We start from the raw sequence: 11,918 nt of genomic DNA, 5'->3' as shown, positions 1-11,918 counted from the left end.
TCATTGGCCTTCTTAACATGCAACTTTGATTTCGTATGCTCAATCATGCAACCCTATCTTCGGAACAATATCCACTTATTTTTCAACAAGCACCTTATGTAGGTCTTGGACAAAGCAGTGTAAGCTCTCATAGTTTTAGCAACTAGATGAAGCGACACATTGTTCTCACTTTCGAAGGTAGTGGCATGTAGCATCACTTCATATATTTGATTTTTGCTCTTAACCACAACGTCATCTAATGAAAGACTTAGCATCGTGACTCCCTTGTCCATGGCTCATGTGTCCATATGACCTAGCCGTCATGTGAGACAATGTGTTGATGTGTCAATGTGTCATTGTATAAAATGTCATGACCCTCTTGTCCATAGATCACACTCCTCACAGAATCTAAAAACAATGCTTTACCATCTTTCATCTTTGGACATGAGTTCAAACCTATCACAATGAGCTTTATCTCTTAGCTTTTCCTTAGCCATATAAATTTCTTTAAGCCATAGATGGTGTGGTAAGGTGATTCAAAAGATGATTCTTGAAAACATTCTCAATGACACTCAAAGTCATCCACCATTGCAGTGACAAGTAGCAGTTGAGCAGTAGACTATCCAGTTGGCCAAAAGGAGTGCACTCTAGTCCTATAAAAGGTCCCCGTAGGGGGCATAAATAATTTAATCTAGCCCTCTATATGCTGCCAAAACAGGTCCTTAGGAGTGCACACAAGGGGTACTAGAGGGAGCAGTGAAGGGAAATAGCAAGCTGCAGAGAATCCATCCATTAAACCAGCCTTAGATGTGCTTCTAGGCACAAGAAAACAGGGCACTCCAGTCCTATAAAATGCCCCCATTGGGGGGCATAATCTAGTCCTCTGCAAGCTACCAAAATAGGTCTTAGGAGGGTGCACAAGGGCACTAGAGAGAGTAGCGAAGGGCATGTGTAAGGTGCAGAGAATCCATCCACTGGACCAGCCCTTAGATGCAGAGAATCCATCCATTGGACCATCCATCTATAACCGTGATACCTCCCTCGAACCTCAATGCTCGTGAAATGCCCGAGGGGAGAAGTGATCCATCCATTGGGCCAGCCCTTAGATGCAGAGAATCCATCTGTAAGGTGCAGCGAATCCATCCATTGGACCATCCATCTGTAAGAGCATCTGTAAGGTGAAGAGAATCCATCCATTGGACCTATCCTCATATGGAAGCTCATAGATGGGGAGCTGACATCTAATCCCAACATCACATGCTACATATGAAGAAGTAAATCATAGGCTTCCTTCAAAATTACGCATATAGCCTTATGCTAACCCGAAGCCCTTAGAGTTTATTTAAAGAAAGCGGGTGTGTATAAGAGCTTGAGAAAAAATGGAGACATAAGGGAAGGGAGCCATAGTAAATTGCTGAAAATATCTGTATAAGCTACGATGGGCATGTTTTATTATGCTCACAAGGATCATGTACAAGGGGTTTTCTTGAGGTTTATGCATGCAGGTGACATCCTCCCCCTTCTTCAGAGTGAATCTCCTGAGAAGCAATTGGAGACAGAATCCCCATGCCCAAGTCATGTCACTTATCCAAATTCTCGAAGCTTCAATATTCCCATTGTAGACTGATTGGTCCACTAGTCAATCTCTCCAAAAATGATTTTTGAGAGTTGATCTCTAAGTTTTCTCTCTTGCTCGATGCGTCTAGCTACAAACTAATCAAATGAGTAGTAATATGATAACACCCAAAGTCTTAGATAAATATGCAATGTCTATTGGTTTGTGGACAATTATAGAAGCATTTGACCAAGGTGAGGTGAAAATCTCTTCCAATAATTGTCTAATTTATTGAGTGTATAAGAATGGCCTCATCCACATGATATTATTACCCACATGTGTTGGCCGCTCACCAAATCGTAATGGTTCTTGAAAGTACAAGAAAGCACGAGCATCCATGAGGTATCGATTACCCACGTATTGGCCACTCACCATAATGTAGCAACATTGCTGACTATGAGTATAGTCTCAATCTTGTGACCATTGTGTTATCCAAAGTCCCCTATTTTCCACATGGACTATTGGCAGTCATTGTTGACACTTAGATGTAGACATTTACTTCATCGTTTTATCATCCTATGACAAGCTTGTGGTTAATAATAGAACTGACTTGGCCCACACCATTCAAGATCTTTCACATGAGCGGGCAACAAATTGCATGTTATTTACATAAGAGTCAGCAAGTACTTACAACCTTTTTCCAAGATCATGCTTCTTAGGTAACTATCAGATACTCATGCAAATAAATACACTCGCTTGACTTGCAGTCTACTGGTAATGGTACCGAGCTTATGTATTCTTCATGTCTGAATTCTCACTACATACATTATGCATATGATGTTGGGCCCTTATTCTTAATGTATGTAGGTGCCATCAACGCCTTAGTTACTGCCTCAATAGGCACAACTGACTCCTTTGCATCTAGCTAGGTTGAGAATGAATGTTCTTGTACATTCCTGCAGGCAGACATCACATCGATTAATGATCAGATATGCAAAAGACTTGGGGATAAACACATTTTGAAATCAAACAACAATACCTTTGATGCTGATCTGAACTTATTGCCCTCGTGCTGCCAGCGGTAGCAAGGCTTTCTAATGCAGGATAGTTGAGAATAGCATTGCCAATTCCCGTTTCTATTTTAAGTAGCTCTGTGAGAACTTGTTTCATTGTAGGACGGCTGCTTGGATTCTCCTTGGTACAAGCCAAAGCCAGGCCCATGAGTCTGATGATATGGACAGGATTATTGATTTTAAATCCTTGAAGAGCTTCATCCAAGACTTCGATTGCTTTGTCCGGGAAATATGAACGCACCCATTGAGATAAAGTCATCCCCATGCCAAAATTTTCGTCTGTGGGCCTTCTTGTAGTAAACATCTCCAACAATACAACACCATAACTGAAAACATCCACCTTTACAGAAACCCGGGTAGAGTATGCATACTCTGTAAATGAAACAAAGAATGCACATACAATGTCCTGTGAGATAGAAACATAGGATTGTTTTGCATGTTGAAATTAAGTTAAATCCCGATCTTGCGGGGCTCTGGAAGAGTAGATCTGAATGCAAGAGCTTTACCTGGTGCTAGATAGCCGATGGAACCTTTGAAGGTGGAAGATAGCTGGAGAGAGGTTCCACCACTGGAAAGATCGGTGAATAGCCTCGCAGTGCCAAAGTCTGTGAGGCGTGCTTCAAAGTCGGAATCAAAGAGGATGTTGCTGGGCTTCAAGTCACCGTGCACCACAGGCAGACCGTAGTCATGGTGCAGATAAACCAAGACCTGAGCAATAGCAATTGCTGCCTTCAAACGTGTTTCCCAGCTCAATCGGCAGGTTCCAGCTTCATACAAGTGTCGCTCCAAACTCCCATTGCTCACAAATTCCAACACCAAGGCCTTCACCTCCAAAGTAGAGACGTAACCCAAGATTTTGACCAGATTTCTGTGCCGTAGTCTTCCAAGTATCCGCAGCTCCCTTACGAATATATCGTAAGATCGTGCGTCTTTGAGTTTTTTCACAGCAATGACCCTGTTATCTGGCAACACGCCCTTGTAAACAACGCTGAATCCACCCGCACCAAGGATATTTTTTTGATCGTAGGCTTCTGTGGCTGTCCACATATCTTGAGCTGTAAACCTTTCTTGCCTTCGGCGCAAGGTTGGACATAGCACATTAGAGAATCTTGAACTGTGACGATGGATGAAGTACCAAAGTAATCCCCCCAACAATAGCAACGCTGAAGCAGTAGCTGTAACAATGATAACGAGCTTGTGGTGGCCTGCAATGGCTACCTCGCAGACTTTATGAAGGATCGGCCCACAAAGGCCCGGGTTGCCCAAAAATGATGTAGCATTGAGATGCATAAACAGGCCAACATTTGGAATTTCACCTGTGAAGGCATTCAATGAGACATTGAGATATGTGAGGGCAGGCATGCGTCCAAGGAAAGAAGGCAAGCTGCCCGTGAGGTTGTTCAAGGATACGTCAAGCTGTGCGAGGGAATTTAAAGCAGCGAGTTGTGGCGGTAGAGATCCAGATAGCATATTTCCAGAGAGATTCAACAGCTTTAGACTCTTGAGACTGCCGATGGTCCGTGGTATTTCTCCTGTCAAAGTATTGCTGGAAAGGTCGAGGAAAGAGAGCTCCAGGCAACCGCCCATGCTTGCTGGGATTGTACCGGATAACAAGTTGTGAGACAAATCGATAGCTCCCACCAAGAACATTCCGCCTAATCCTGAAGGTATGGATCCGGATAAAGCATTCCGAGATAAGTTGAGCGCCAATCCCAAAGAGACTAATACTGAGAAGTTTGAGGGGATACTTCCTGTGAGGGAGTTGGAAGAGAGATCCAAATCTATGAGTCTGAAGCACCAGCTCAGAGTTTCGGGAATGAGACCCGTGAGCATATTGTGTTGCAGATATAAGTTTCTTAATTCTTGAAGCTGGCCGATGGGATTGGGAACGGCTGCACTCAACCTGTTGTAAGAAAAGTCGAGGAAGAATAGCTGACTGCAATTGGAGATCTCCGGCGGTATAGTCCCGGAGAGGTTATTCTCCTCCAAAAGTATGCGTCGAAGAGATCCTAGTTTGCCGAGCTCGGAGGGAATTGCACCACTTAGCTCATTTGAATCAAGGTCGAGATCAGCGAGGGAGGTGCAGTTGCCAAGGCTGGAGGGAATGCCACCACCCAAATAGCAGGTTGCAAGGCGATGGAGCATCCCGAATTCCCAGGGTATCGATCCCATCACCTCGTTTGAAGAAAAGCCTAGCGCAGTGAGAGCGCTGCAATTCCCAAGGCTCGGGGGGATGAGGCCCGTGAGCTGGTTTCCCGAAAGAAGCACATTCTCAAGGTTGGTGAGCATTCCAAACTCCGATGGGATCACCCCGGTTAGTTGGTTGAAACTAAGGTCAAGAATTGTGAGGGTGCTACAGTTGCCTAAGCTGGAGGGGATGAGGCCCATGAGCTGGTTTTCCCAAAGAAGCAGAGTCTGAAGGTTAGTGAGCATTCCAAACTCCGATGGGATTACCCCGGTTAGTTGGTTGCTACTAAGCTCAAGATTTGTGAGGGTGGTGCACTTGCCTAAGCTAGAGCGGATGAGGCCCGTGAGCTGGTTTCCCCGAAGAAACAGAGTCTGAAGGTTGGTGAGCATTCCAAACTCCGATGGGATTACCCCGGTTAATTGGTTGCTACTAAGCTCAAGAATTGTGAGGGTGGTGCAGTTGCCTAAGCTGGAGGGGATGAGGCCCGTGAGCTGGTTTCCCCAGAGACGCAGAGTCTGAAGGTTGGTGAGCATTCCAAACTCCGATGGGATTACCCCGGTTAGTTGGTTGCTTCTAAGCTCAAGAATTGTGAGGGTGGTGCAGTTGCCTAAGCTAGAGGGGATGAGGCCCGTGAGCTGGTTTCCCCAAAGAAGCAGAGTCTGAAGGTTGGTGAGCATTCCAAACTCCGATGGGATTACCCCGGTTAGTTGGTTGCTATTAAGCTCAAGAATTGTGAGGGTGGTGCAGTTGCCTAAGCTAGAGGGGATGAGGCCCGTGAGCTGGTTTCCCCGAAGAAACAGAGCCTGAAGGTTGGTGAGCATTCCAAACTCCGATGGGATGACCCCGGTTAGTTGGTTGCTAGCAAGGTCGAGAGCAACGAGGTTCATGCAGTTGGATAAGCTTTTGGGAATGGAACCGGTAAGGTTGTTCTGAGCTATGGCCAAAATTTGAAGATTCGCAAGTATCCCAAATTCAGATGGGATGTGACCGGTGAAGTTGTTTGTATGGATTCGGACATCCGTGAGGGCGGTGCAGTTGCCAAGAGTGGTGGGAATGCCACCCACAAGATGATTGTTGCGGAGATACAAAATGTGGAGATTTTGTAAGAATCCAAATTCATGAGGAACAGATCCAGAAAGACGATTTTGAGACAAATCCAAAGAGGAGAGATGTGAGAGTCCACCTAAAGCTGGTGTGATCCAGCCTTCCAAATTGCTAGATGTCAAGTTTAGCTCACTCACCTGGGCTACTTGCATAGAACTGTAGTGTGGCTTAGGCTCAACCACACACTTGACTCCCTTCCAATTGCAAAACACAGATTTGTTGCCAACATTCCAACCTCCTAACACCCCCAAAGGATCATGGGTGATGCCCCTCTTGAATGCCAGCAAAAGCTCCACATCTTCATCATTTCCCGTACTTGCTGAGCTACACCTCGCAAATTTTGCCATGAGGATGCTCAATATGATGGAAATTTTGAAAAGGTGAAGCCAAACCATTTTGATGTGTTGTCCACAAGAATTCCCACAAGGATTGTTTCCACACCAAAGCTGAATCCAACAAGACAAACAAGATATGAATATCTCCTAATGTGCCACAATCCTTATATCTCTCAATATGCCTTAGGGAGCACACCATCTACTCATATATATAAGTGTTCACAATAGAAAATAATTTCATAATGTGACTGTGCACACTGCCTCTCGAGAAGAGCCAAGGCGGCATACCCTCTACTGATCCTATCTCGTGCTGCATGCGTCATGGAGAAGACTGGACCTCTAAATGTGGCACCCAAATATGTATACTCCCTGACTAGCTCCACCTCCTGCCCATCAAATGTGAAAGAGAACTCGCCTCTCCTATAAACCTGGTATGACGTGTTGAAGACCATGACTTTGGTCTTCCCAAGGTTTACAGACAACCCTCTGTCCTGACAAAAGCTGTGGAGTGCATGGAGATGTGCCTGTAAACCCTTCTGGGAGGAAGAAATAAGCCTAGGCTTAACAATAATTTCAAGGCTACTACCTTTTAAAAAGGATGTCATTTCATCATGGCCTTAAAATCAAGATATTTGTGAACTTTTCAAACCTGAAGATATCCTCTCTTAGATTTTAAATATGGCCCTCCGTTTCTATTTTTAAAAACCATTTGCACCCTTGAGAAAGTGTAAGATCGAAAAATCAAGAGTATATCATATATCTAGTTCGGGCAACATTAATCTCACATGATGACAACTTAAAATACAAATGATAAGAGGTCACGACTTGACATAATCTTTGACTACTTTCATGAGAGAGCATGACTTGACTTAATGTTTCAATGCTATCATGATAGAGCATGACTTGATGTGATCTCTGAGTGCTATCATTATGGGAGACTTTAACATCTCCCATCATAATAGAGTAATTGACTTAATGCTTCAGTGCTATCATGATAGAGCATGACTAGCATGTGTGCTCCTAGATTTGGCACATGGAAAGGATCGACTTCCCTTTGTAAGGTTGTATTTCTTAAAAGACTACCTTAATTTACTTAGCAAAAGCACAAGATAGATGAGCAGGTGAGGGTGAGGTGCTACGCGTTGCCAAGCTTCCTTTCTAGTGCACCTGCTGGTACACTTCTGCATGCTCGAGCACTCCCATAAGGGAGAGGGGGTTGATGGATCATTAAAGAAAAGGAGGTGTGAGGTTGATTGCCTTGGAGTTCCCGGAAGAGCCCTAATGAGTTCCAATCTTCTCAAAGTGGGGGAGGTGGTTTGTCATCCCCGCTGGGTAAGAGCACTGGTAGATCAATGAATTTTTCAAGACATGCAATTGCTTTGGACGAGGGGAAGGGTCAGAGTCTGACATTCAATCGGTAGGAGGTAGAAATCGAGACTCGCCAAAGAAAGACTTGGCCTCTTATGCAGACACTGTGTCTCAGAAACTTAGGAGTGGGTTTTCTCCACATTCTATGGAGGTGTCTTGGGATGTTTGTGTGCCGATGTGGCCAAGAGAGATCTGCATGAGAATCGTGTCGAACACACTACTACATGTTATCTACACTTTGACGTGATTAAGCTAGAAGTTGAGAGGCTCGCTAACGAGTGCGTTTAGTTAATTTGCACTTGTCAATTTCTAGAGCTGGGTGAGTTGCGAGAATAGTTAGAGACTTGGGAAGAGCTTTGTCTTGATAAGGGCCTGATAGATGCTATAGAGCTAGACTCAGAGGGCTTGAACGGATTTTTGTGGAAAAATAGAAGGAGGGGTACTCAGTTTAGGGCTAGTAGAATTGATAGTTTCTATTTCTCAGAAGAAGCCTGGTGGCTTTTAGCAACAATGGAGGGCAAAGTTGCGGTTGGATGCAAGTCTCTCATATCACATTCAAATGGGATGGTACTTTTTTACTACAGGCTAGGTGAACAAATCATTTGATATGCCTTTTAAGTTTGATTGAAAGTCGTTATTCTCTTTGGGCTTCTGTGATGAAATGGAAAAAGTATGGAGGGGGGAAGTTGATACCAATTCTGACCTAGGGGCGATGCAAAGAGGAAAAGAAGAGAATCAATGAGCAGTTGGTGACTTACAGGTCTCAGTTGAGAAGCCATCAATTCAAGACTTGAGGATCCTATAGTTTCCACCTTGCTAGTAGAAGCAGAAGAAGCTCTCGAAGTAGAGGAGTTTGAACGAGCATGGCTTCAGATTTGCCTTCTGTGGCTACCAAAAGGAGATTATCCATTGAGGTTTTTAACCGCGTTTTTATTTCAAATGGTTAAGCACAAACAATCAATGGAAGCTATAGACAGAGTGGAGGATAGTCAGGGATATTTTTGTCATAGAATTCTAGCATGTGGCGGACATTTTTAAGAAGGAACTATCTAATGTAGTGGGCGGTTCAAGTGAAGTCTCTCAGGAATGGGCACTATGCCTGAATGAGGTGTTCAAGGACGTCCAGCCACAAGTGTCACCCAGGGAAGCTTTGGACTTACTATAGGAGGATAAAGCCCCCAGGCTAGATGGCCTTACTTTAGAGGATAAACCCATTCTTTGTTTCCTTCTAGAACCTCATTAAATGAGACTTTGTGGCAACGGCCAATTGGGCGATGCTGACTAGCCAATTAACAAAAGATGTCAATGTGGGTCTCATCAAGATTTTTCCCAAGAGAAATAATTGGCTAAAGGTGAGAGGTTGGAGGCCTATAACTATGCTAAACACTTCATATAAAATCATAGCTAAAGCTCTAGCTTGCAAGATCAGAGACATCTACATGAAAGTGGTTGAAACTTGATAGGGAGCAGAATGGATTTATCATGGGGCATGGCATTTATGAGAGCGTTTTGAAAGTCTCCTCTATGCTAGATTATTCCATAGCCATAGATCAGAGGTGTGTCTTGTTAGGCTTTGACTATGATCATGCCTATGATAGGGTACAATGGGATTTTATGCTAGCGGTGTTGAATAAGCTTGGATTTGGAGAAGCCTTTTGTCACACGGTGAGTGATTTGTTCCAAAATGCCTCATTAGTAATATGCTTGAATGAATGTGTTGTGTGTTAATTCTCACTTTGGAGATCAATGAGGCAGGGGTGCCCCCTAGCGCCTCTTATGTTTGCAGTGTGTACCATCATGTTGCAAAGGGTTATAGGAGGGAAGAATTTAGGGGATAGTGCTCCCATCAAGGGACCAATTTTGCTCACAGCTGTTCATGGATGACATGGAGCCCTCACCCAAGAATCAAGAGATAGAATCCCAAATTTGTGTGGAGTTATCCAGAAGTTTTGCTTAGCATCCAGCTCAATTTGTAGTTTGGCCCAGGACATTTTGGCTTCGAACTAATTCAGGTCTTAGACCAGATTAGATGGATGCCTTTCCTATTAAATGGATCAAAAGAGGCATGGTGGTCAGATATTTGGGGGGGACATTGGGTGTTGGGTTGATGCTTTGATAGAGGTATCATTGGTTCAAGGAAAAGATCTGGTAGAAAATGTGAGTTTGGCATGGTGCATGGAATGCCTGGATCATTATGGTCAAACATCTATTGTGGTGGTTTCATAAGTTTCATTGGCTAGAGATTGAAAAGATACTGAGAGATTTCATTTGAGTAGAGGATAGATAGCACAAGAAGGAGCATTATATTCCCTGGGATTCCTTGAAAGTACCAAAAGCTTCAAGGAGCCTTGGTATCTTGGATATAGATTTCAAAAATATATCTTTGTTTGGAAAATGGCTACCCTGTATGTTTATATGCAATGCTCCGTGGGCGCAGTGTTGTAAATGGTTCTTGGAAAATGCTAAGAGAAGAGGGTTAGGGGTGTGGAAGGAGATGTCATGGTACAGTAAGCTATACTCATGGTTTCCTATCAAAATCTAAGGCTCGGATATAATTGTTTGTCTAGTAAGTGCATGGAAAGCTTGCAGCTAGTTAATGAAGTGGAAGGGGAGATCGGGTTTGAGAGGGAATGCTAGACTCCAAGAGGGGCTATGGTGGTCTTGGGCAATAACATACCAACGAAGAGCCCTGGTTTGGATTGATATCTTAACAACTAGGTACCTTCACAAAAATGGTACTAGATGTTGGTTTCATCTAAGGCGTGCTGGGATTGTATGCCCATGCAATAAAGGCCTTGTTTCATCTGCGAGGAACGGGGTCACACCAAGTCTGATTGTCCAAGAAAGAAAGGTTTCCCACAAGGACAAGCCTCTAAACCAAAACCAACTCCTATAGGAAAGCCGATTCTTTGACATGTATTTCTATTGTTCTTAGTACCTGCTCTCTATTTAATTGCAATTTTAATAATAATTTGTTTGGCCCTCATGACCTTTTCTCAACTTATGGAAAGGTGAGGGAAAATCCACATTTTCTTTAATCTAGGAAGCTTTCACAATTTTGTAAATCACAAACTTGTGTAGAGGGTGGGGCTTTTTACCATGAAACCTAGCAATCACACCTACAAGGTGTAGCTTCCAACCCGAGAGCAATTTTAAGATCGCAAGATCGATGACCTTCCAATCAAGATTCAAACCTATGATGATATTTTGACGCGCTACGTTATGCACTTGGATCATGCATTGTGCATTGAGCTCTGCATGGTGTTTAGAATGATTACTCCAACAACTTTTGATAGATTGCATCTCATCATTATGCCAGTGTGGCAATGAATATGCTTGGAAAAAACCTAGTGAGAGCACATTCTAACTTAAATTCGAAATCTCCCCTGCTAGGGCATTGCAGTCTGGTGCAATATGGCCCCCAAAAAGCTCCAAAAGTAGTTTTGCAATTGGCTACACCTGGTTATACATAAGCCCTTTGTGTTAACTTATGTATAATAGTAGTCACTGATAGTGCTCTATCCAGGATACTATTATTTGGATCACCTGATCGTGCACCTACCTAGCTAGTATCTTTTGGAAAATGCAAGAGATATTAAAACTTGTAGGATAAATGTCGACATAGGCTGTAATGAATTTTAGACTAATGTTTCCTTCCAATTCAATCAATTGAACATGTAAAACAAAGTCTACCAATGACAAAAGAAACCTCAAGGATGAGGAGATGATATGTAGGATGGCGATGGAGATGGCTGTGGTGATGTTGACGGTGGCCTCGAGTCCCTCCCCCTATGTTTAGGCTCTTAGAGCCAAGGACAAATTTTAGTATGAAGGAATCACTATTGAAGACAGAGGTGAGTACTGCATAGGCCAGCAACATCACACTCTACCCCCAAAGCTCAACAGGAGCTCAACACCTAGGACAAGGTGTTGATGGGAGAGGTGTCTTACCTATTTCCCTGTCGGACAAAGTCCTAGATTTGGGTAACATCACAACCTTTCATACTGTGGCTAGAGAAAAACTCCTCATGCTCCAATTTCTCTCGCATCAAAGAACATATTCTGCCATCTGAGAGAAATGGACTCAAGATTCCCTTGGCCTAAGGTGGAAGAGCCCCGGGGGGCACGCTTGCCCTTTGTACATGTTTGCAGCTTAAAAACAATGAGGGGGGTTCTTCTCCCTTCTTACAGGAGTGCATTCTTCTTTTTGCTTTGCCTATGTAGATTAGTCCATGGCCAAGGGAGTTCTGCACAAAGCAAACTCTGATAGCTCCCGTCCTCAACATGGCGATGAAGACCAAAGATTTCTTTGACAT

The 11,918-nt window shown here is 43.6% G+C and overlaps 1 protein-coding gene across 1 annotated transcript; it reads right to left on the bottom strand.

Annotated features, from left to right (window-relative positions):
• Positions 1-2,099: 2,099 nt before the first annotated feature.
• Positions 2,100-4,828, bottom strand: LOC147898905 (leucine-rich repeat receptor-like serine/threonine-protein kinase BAM1). The gene is made up of 3 exons (XM_087379378.1): positions 3,114-4,828; positions 2,574-2,979; positions 2,100-2,490 (listed from the first exon to the last, which is right to left on the bottom strand). The coding sequence occupies exons 1-3, from the start codon at positions 4,777-4,779 to the stop codon at positions 2,460-2,462; spliced, it is 2,103 nt and encodes a 700-aa protein (XP_087235504.1). The 5' UTR covers positions 4,780-4,828; the 3' UTR covers positions 2,100-2,459.
• Between the last annotated feature and the right edge of the window lie 7,090 nt (positions 4,829-11,918).

Source organism: Dipteris shenzhenensis, chromosome 9 (genome assembly GCF_047967505.1).
Source record: "Dipteris shenzhenensis isolate YYH24624 ecotype China chromosome 9, Dip_SZ_1.0, whole genome shotgun sequence".
NCBI lineage: Eukaryota > Viridiplantae > Streptophyta > Polypodiopsida > Gleicheniales > Dipteridaceae > Dipteris > Dipteris shenzhenensis.
The sequence above is the reverse complement of the archived record's forward strand: the minus strand, read 5'-3'. Positions and strand labels throughout refer to the sequence as shown.

What these genes read in the sequence shown, in the direction of transcription:
- LOC147898905 (XM_087379378.1), bottom strand. Translation starts at nt 4,779, where the DNA reads ATGGGATCGATACCCTGGGAATTCGGGATGCTCCATCGCCTTGCAACC. An exon ending in CATCGGCTATCTAGCACCAG is followed by an intron (nt 2,980 to 3,113) that starts GTAAAGCTCTTG and finishes TTTCATTTACAG; the next exon opens with AGTATGCATACTCTACCCGG. An exon ending in AGTTCAGATCAGCATCAAAG is followed by an intron (nt 2,491 to 2,573) that starts GTATTGTTGTTT and finishes GTCTGCCTGCAG; the next exon opens with GAATGTACAAGAACATTCAT.